The sequence below is a fragment of the Vulpes lagopus genome, chromosome 5 (assembly GCF_018345385.1).
Source record: "Vulpes lagopus strain Blue_001 chromosome 5, ASM1834538v1, whole genome shotgun sequence".
Lineage (NCBI taxonomy): Eukaryota > Metazoa > Chordata > Mammalia > Carnivora > Canidae > Vulpes > Vulpes lagopus.
Window position 1 is genome coordinate 87,358 of NC_054828.1, and position 8,588 is coordinate 95,945.

The following is an 8,588-nucleotide window of genomic DNA, read 5'->3' on the forward strand; positions in this document are numbered from 1 at the left end:
TCACATCATATTTTTGAATAATTCCAGTATGTATTGCTAATTACTTTCAATGGTATATTATTATCCTCTATAGGTAAGCCCCACCCCCCAAGATGTCTGGCTGGCCTCCCATTTACTGACTACCATCATCTAACTGAACTATTATTCTATTTGAATTTATAATATCAGAAGTGTATCAGTTGACAGATGATGTTGGAACCTCATAAATTACTAGGTGTAACCCAAATAATTATAGAAATCTTTTTGAGTGGAAAAAAAAATAAGGTTTTGCATCATAGGAATTCCTATCATTAGAAAGTTCAATATGCAAACCTTAACAAAAAGTGTTGTCATTAACTCCATGAAAAGTCAGTACACATCAAATAAATTGATTTTTACATAGTTGTCAAGAGACCTAATGTAAAATAAAAGAAAATGAATACCAAATGCTTTAGAAAACATTTAATTATTTCTTTGTCATACAAAATGTCTAGTTGTGATAAAATGCACATTTTATTTGAACAGTTTTAAAAGCTAACTCAGTGTTATGTACATTATTGTATGTGTTTAGGTTGTAAAATATTTAGTCAGAGCTCTGATTGCTAGGGCACCAGACCATTCTAAATTATGCAAACGTATTTATTTATTCAAAAAATATTTGTCTAATACCCACTACAAAGCAGACACATGTTCTAAATGAGGAGGATTAGTGACTTCTGGTAAATGTTCAACAACTGCCTCTCAGGGGGTTGGAGGTGAGGGATTGATCTATAGAGCTTATCTGTTTCTAAGATGTCACTTCTCTCACATGGCAAGTTTCAAGCTACTGATGGGAACTTTCTGAATACAGAATGGAGAAGACACAGCACAACTGGCTCTTGGGAAGTATAGAGGCAGTCCCCTGCACACCACTGCTGGGAGCACATCATTTTATCTGCAAAGGAGGCCAGAGGTCCCTGCTCTCATGGGGTGAGAGATGTGAGAGGATACAGACAATAAGCAATGAACATGATTGATTAGCAAATTATGGGTCTTTTATAAATTAATAACTATTTTGTAAAGGAGGAGAAAATTGAATAACCTTGGAAGTGGGGAGCTTCTGTAATTTTAAGTAGTGTCATTGAGGGAGGCCTTATTGAGGTGATGTGTGGATATCTGGGAGAGGACTGTGTTGGGCTTAAGAACCATTTAGTGTAAATACACTAAGGCCTTAGGAGGAAAATCATGTTATTTGAAAGAGATTTATTGGTATCTTCCTTTCTAATACTATTAAATGTATTCATTTTTGTCCTGTGGAACCTCCAGTAAAGGACTGGAGAAATGCAGTGATAGTGGGCTTGTACTGATTTTTGTTGCAATGATTTTTCTATGAACAAAACATAGTATGAAACAAAGAAGATTTTGTATCATTTTCACAAAATGAGCTGTACATGTAAGCTGTTAGATCAAAATGACCAGAAAAAGTAAGAGAATGTTATAACTCTTAGCCATTATTATCCAAAAGAGCAGTTTAACATCAAGCATTTATTTAAATATACCACAGTAAATTTGTGGTCATATCTAGTACCTAGGAATATTTATTTCTTCAGGCTTTTTTAAAAGAACTGGTATGGAGTATGTGGTAATTATGGGGTTTCAAGAAGTAGGGACTACTTCAAGTTTTCCCTAAGTAAGTGTGTCTTCATAATTGTGTTTTAAGCTGAGAAATTATATGGCACAGTAAAATTTTAAATTGGGTACCTGAGAAATATTTTGAGACTTCTCAAAAAAAGTAATTATATTATTTTTTTTCGTTACACATTTTTTACACGGTTACTACGTGTGCTCTTATATGGAGACGATAGTGTCTGTAATACTCCAGTAAGACTAAGTTATATTTATAGTCTTTGTATGGTAAATAAATAATAATGTTAAACATGACAATATTTTCTGAATTCCATGAAAGAGTGTTTCCTTGTGAAATTATAAAACAGTTTTAACTCATTGATCTTGTGGTGTTTTTGTCTTTCTTTGATTTTCTAAGCATTACTGTGAAAAAAGTGGAATTTAAAGATATTTAGAAGAGGGAAATGAGGCCAACCTCATAGTTATAGAGTGGAAAGACTAGTTTAAAGGAAGGGAAATGCAATGAAAAGGAATTGGAATTTAAAGGGAAAAAATATCTATGAATTCAAATATCCTCAGCAAACTGCTAGCAATAGAAATATAAGCAATGAAATGGAACTCTAGTGAGGCTACAGGGACATTGTTAGACTTAGAACTCTGTTTTTTGTTTACTTGTTCTTCATTATGCCTCTAATTTATGACAGCACTTTTTTCATTTGCTTGAGAAAAATACAATCTTCCTTGCCTTGTCCAGGAAGGCTCGCTTGACTTGCTGGTTCCTTAGGCTGTAAATAAAGGGGTTCAGCATGGGGGCTACCGAGGTGTTTAGCACAGCAACTCCCTTGCTCAGAGACACTCTGTCTTTTGCTGCTGGGTTAATATACATGAAAATGCAGCTGCCATAGGAGATAGAGATGACAATCATGTGGGAAGAACAGGTGGAAAAGGCCTTTGTCCTCTGACTAGTAGAAGGAATCCTCAAAATTGTTCTGAGGATATATATGTAGGACAGAATTATTATCACCAATGTGAACATTAACGTAAAAACAGCACAGGAAAAACCCACTATCTCTAAGAATCTAGTGTCTGAACAAGAAAGATGTAGTAAGGGGAAATAGTCACAGGTAAAATGGTCTATAACATTGGACTTACAATAATCAAGCTGTATGAATAGCATGAGTGATGGGAATATGATTAAGAATGAAGCCGACCAAGAAGCAAAGACAAGGAGTATGCAGACTCTTGGATTCATGATGGTCATGTAATGCAGAGGTTTGCAGATGGCAATATATCGGTCATAGGACATGGCAGCCAGCAGGTAAAATTCAGTGACTCCCAACAGAATGAAAAAAAATAACTGAGCCATACAATCATTAAAGGAAACAGTTTTATCTCCTGTAATCAGGGTGCCCAGGAACTTGGGTATGCTCACAGTTGTGAATGAAATCTCGAGTAAGGAGAAGTTTCTGAGGAAGAAATACATGGGGGTCTGGAGGTGGGAATCCAGCAGGGTGAGGGTGATAATGGTCAGATTCCCAGTGATGCTGAGAATGTAGGTGATGAGCAGAAAGACAAAGATCACCTCCTGAAGCTGTGGGTCATCTGACAATCCCAGGAGGATAAAGTCTGTTAGTTCTGTGTGGTTTCTCATTTTTCAGTTGCTTATTTGTGGTTCTCCTGCCAGACTTCTAGAAGAAAACACAAGGAATAAACTCGAAGAGTTAATTAACAAAGGTCTAAGTGTAGAGCCAGAATCTGGCTGAATTGGTGTGTCATTTTATGTAGAGGGAAAATTTTATGAATCTTCAATGGATTTTTCCCAGCCCATCATACATCTGTGCTGAAATCCCCTGGGAACTACTCCACTACATTGTGTATGTGTGCAAGTGACAGCAGATTGTGATCTTTAAAGGCATTGCAACACAGTCCTGTGCCTGGAAGTCATAGGAGGCTTAAAAGAAACACTTTTCTTTATTTATTGAAGTGATGTTGAGTGAGTTTATAGTTGCATCACAAATGCCAATCAGGCAAAATTCTCTATGGAATGCTGAATTCCTGGCTGCACAGTTCCTAGGTTGTGTCTATTAAATTTCATTAAATTTAAGTTTCATTAAATTCCTTATATTTCATTTTTTTAATTAACTTTACTTCTGCTCAATAATAATTCTCTTTCTTTATCGGGGTTTGCTTTTCCTAGGAAGTACTGGTTCTTCATAACATCTAGGAGCTTCAAAATGCATTCTTATCAAATAAACAATATTTTATTTCAATCCCAAAATTGAAATTTCTGCATTAAATTTCCTGGCTTCTACTGGCTTTGGAGAACCTGGTTTAAAAAGGTATATTATCACTCCATTATCAGAAAGGATGAAACGATGCCATTTACAACCTAAAAATAATTATGCTAACTGAAATAAGTCAGTCAGAGAAAGACAAATAGCATACAATTGCATTCATATGGATTTTAAGAAACCAAACAAACTGGCAAAGGGTTGGGGGAATGAGAGAAGCAAACCAAGAAACATACACTTAACTATAGAGAATAAACTAATAAAAACCTGAGGAAGGTGAGAGGGGATGGGGAAAACAAGAGATGGGCATGAAGGAGGGCATCTGTGATGAGTATCAGGCATTGTATCCAAGTGTTGAGCCACTATGTTGTACAACTGAAACTAATACTGTGTTAACAAGCAGGAATTTAAATAAAACTTTTTTTAAAACAATGGTATATTATTACTCTTCCATAGGTAATAATGTGTCAATGCACTGCATTTTTAACCTTATTTCAACTTTTTTGCATATTCTTTATTTCTCTTAAGTTTCCAATCAATTTTAATAGCTTCTGAAAAATAATAACTTGACTGACACTCTTTAAACCTTTGAGGGAAAGAATGAAAAGCTGTGCAGAAAGGTATTAATATATATAGAAAGTTCATGTGAGCATCACTGAAAAGGAGTACTTAAAGTCTAATTTTCGAGTATCAGCAAAAATTGGCTTAAAGAGTCTACCAAGAGATGATGCAATATCACTGACTCAGAGGAAGTATACTATCCTATTTATGTAAAGACAATCAATGGATGTATTGACAATCAATGGACTGTATTCACTTACCAACATCAACTAAACCTGGTGTGTGTTATTCATTCATTCATTCATTCATTCAGCAGCCTTTGAGGAGAAAAGAAAACCTCAATGTTTAATGAAGTGCACATGATTCCTAAAGCCTGAAGCCATCCAAGGAAGTATTCATTCAGAGTATGAAAGGTATCTCTAACATTTAGCTCATCTTTTTATTTATGAATGTAGATCCATATTTCCCACTGGAAGAACATGGTTTAGGTTAAACTTAAATTATCTGCCAATCATTTCATCAAAATCAAGAACTACTTCTAAGAACTCCTGAGACAGACCCTTTGAACTATTCAAAATGACAGCTAGCAATAATACTTCATATTTGTCAAATAAGATAGCCACAAAGTACCTTCAAGTTTTCCTTCTGAAATTACCCCACGTCATGCCCCTTTAAAATTGTTACCATCAGGTTAGTATTAACAACGACTGTTCAGATAAACTAGATACTGATGACTTCTTGATGCCCAAGATGAGAAAGTGACTCTGTATAAAAGGATACATTAAGTTTGAAACACCAAAGGATGTTCTTTTAAGACACTGATATGAGAGCCTTAGACTGACTGCATTTATTTCTGGTGCATTTTGCTGTTGTTGTTAATGTCTTGGGTGCTCTGGATGGACCTGTCTCTTAGTAGAGTCTAATTGTTTCAACTCTTTCTATGTTTACTAATTTCATTCTTCTTCAGTTAAACCTCATTAAAGATCATTAGGGGGACTTTACACATCATATCTTCCAAGCAATGTCCTTTATTGATGACCTCACTGTTTCTACTTTATTTTATTATTTTTTTATTTATATTTTTATTGGTGTTCAATTTGCCAATAAATAGAATAACACCCAGTGCTCATCCCATCAAGTGCCCCCCTCAGTGCCCATCACCCAGTCACCTCCATCCCCCGCCCACCTCCCCTTCCACCACCCCTAGTTCATTTCCCAGAGTTAAGGGTCTCTCATGTTCTGTCTCCCTTTCTGATATTTCCCACTCATTTTTACTTTAAATAGTTGTTCAGCGTTTAGGATAATACATTAGAGGGAAGGAAAGTTTTTTAAATTCAGTATTGTGGGTAAAATCTTGTTTGGCTTCATAATTACTCTAAATTTACTTGGAACTGCTCAATCTTTCTGAACTTTGGGCCATGACACAGGTTTTCTTTAGCAGCTTCTCTTTCCCTGAGTGAAGCAAAGACTCCTCTGAGAACCTACCAAGTGACTGGAAGGATTGTATCTCTAGCAGTTTATGGCAATTATCAATTCCTACCCTCCAAGTTTCAGTTCTTTAGTCATCTGTAATCAAGGAAAAAAGTGAAGCATGTAACCTGAATATAAGTGATGCTATCAGTTTCTTATTTATGACACTCTATGGTAGATTGCTATCACAGAAAGTATATAGGCTCTGTGGTTAGAGAAATATGGGTTAAAAATACAAATGGGCCACTTAGTAGATTTGTGACTTTGAATGGTCCTTAATTTTCTTAAGCATCAGTCTTCTCTGTTTACCATGAATGTGAAATTCAAGGGCATTTTGGGAATTAATTGAAATGGTATAAATGAAAGTGCTATATAAACCATGTGGCACTTACTATGCTTTCTGAAGAGCTGTTTTTTTTTTTTACCTTATTTTCCTTTAGTGTGAACTGATTTACAATTTGGGGCAGAATATTCATGGTTACTGTGATTAAGCAAAGGCATTATTTTTCCCAATGACATACTAAAGATTTGTATATTCTATCTCATTCAGTCTTTATGACACAACTATGGAACTTTATCTTTATTCCCAAATGAAGCACTGGAGTCAGTTTGGTTTTGTACCTTAGATATATTCATATAAGTAATAAGTGTTCAATGTAGCCAAGAATTACCTACAGTTAGTCTATTCTCTAAAAGAAAGTACTACCTAGCCTATATTCAGTTAGAAACACAGGCACAGAAATGGAAATTTCCTGCTTTTCACTTAACAGAGAATAAAAAAATGATGTAATAAAACAAAATATACTACTATCTATATTCAGTGGCAAAATAGAACTCCAATATACCCTATTTAATCTAATTAAAAATTGAGCTGATAAGCAATGAAACAATGATAAGGTTTGGGAGACTCCATTGCCTCCTATATTTCTGACTTACCGGTAATTTTCTTTTTTTTAAGATTTTTTTAAAATTTATTTATTCATAGAGATGCAGAGAGAGAGAGAGAGAGAGAGAGAGATAGGCAGAGACACAGGCAGAGGGAGAAGCAGGCTCCATGCAGAGATCCAGGGTCTCCAGGATCACGCCCTGGGCTGCAGAACGGAGCTAAACCGCTGTGCCACCGGGGCTGCCCTTACCTGTAATTTTCATACAGGATCACTAACAAATAGAATGGCTGTAATAGAAAACATAAGAGCAGTTGCTACTGTTGTACTGCAGGGAAAGCAGTGTTCTGGACATAATTCCTCTCGGTGAACCCCTTTTCTTTCTATGTTAAGGTTTTTTCCTTAAAATTTCCATTTTATCTAGAGGGAATATATTTCTTTGTGTACAGAGCATGAGAAAGGAGCAATTATATGAAGAAGAAAAATATCAGAAGGTGTTTTAAACAATGTGGTATGGTTTCTGCATAAATAAAATGTAGCATGAGCCACATGTTTTATCTATTCTCTTTGCTGCTGGCTCGCAGGGAATAATTCAGTGAATCAAAATTGCCAGAACAGGACTACATACAAAACACCAAGGAATATAAAACATCATACACATTAGTAATGAATTTGAAAAGGAAGCTTAGGGGACAGTGTCCAAAGAGACAGGAAAAAAAATCTAGCAAATAACCACACTAGGTAAAGTTTGTTTCCCTTGACATTATTTTTCAGAGATTAATAACTGAACATCTAGTTCCTAATGTACATTGCTACTGAGTGCATATCTAATCTATGCCATTTTTAAAAAGTTGAAAATTCTCTATATAGTTCTAAGTCCATTCCTTACTCCATATATTTAATCTTCCTTCCAATAAGAATTTTTGGTTCAATAGTACTGTTAATACTTTATACTATTTTGTCTTCTCACTCTTTGCTCACCAACAGTGACAGCTGAAGCGTTTCTTGCTTTGATTGATAAAAGTTCCAATATATATGCCAAGTATAATATTAGTAATTAGTATCCTCCCTGACTATACTATAATAATATAACCATGCCCAAATTATATAATGTGAGTGTAAAACACCAATAAAATTGTGCATGTCCTAAGTAAAAGCTATAAATATTTGCCAGTTCTCACAGTTTTAAATATGCATGAAATAAAGGCAAGGTTTTGTCTCTTTGTTCTGGTTTTCAAATCAAGTTATCACATAGGTAGTTACACCTGAAGACCTCAGGCAAATTCCTTGATCATTCAAAGTATCAATTGCACATTTGTAAGAAAGAGATAATTAGTCTAAGTTGCCATATAGCTGTGAAGATTAAACATACTATTATTTAGAACATACCTGGTTGAGCACACAGAATAATTGCTCTCCATAGAAGATATATTTTATTTATGAAATTCCAAATTTTCTTTTTTATAACACTGGAAAACATAACTTTATTTAATTAATTAATTAATTAATTAATATATTTTTAGTTGTGTTCAATTTGGCAACATATAGAAAAACACCCAGTGCTCATCCCATCAAGTGCCCCCCTCAGTCCCTGGCACCCTGTCAGGCCCACCACCCCCCACCTCCCTTTATACCACCCCTTGTTCATTTCCCAGAGTTATGAGTCTCTCATGTTGGGTCACCCTCACTGATATTTTCAATCATTTCCTCTCCTTTCCCCTTTATTCCTTTCACTATTTTTTATATTCCCCAAATGAATAAGACCATATAATGTTTGTTCTTCTCTAATTGACTTATT

General features: G+C 35.0%; 1 protein-coding gene across 1 annotated transcript; it reads right to left on the reverse strand.

Annotated features, from left to right (window-relative positions):
- Positions 1-2,296: 2,296 nt before the first annotated feature.
- On the reverse strand, positions 2,297-3,235 carry LOC121492158 (olfactory receptor 6C1-like). Its single transcript, XM_041757487.1, has one exon. The coding sequence runs from the start codon at positions 3,233-3,235 to the stop codon at positions 2,297-2,299; it is 939 nt and encodes a 312-aa protein (XP_041613421.1).
- Positions 3,236-8,588: the final 5,353 nt, after the last annotated feature.

Bases quoted from the DNA above. Each gene is read 5' to 3' on its own strand.
- LOC121492158 (XM_041757487.1), bottom strand. From the start codon at position 3,235: ATGAGAAACCACACAGAACTAACAGACTTTATCCTCCTGGGATTGTCA.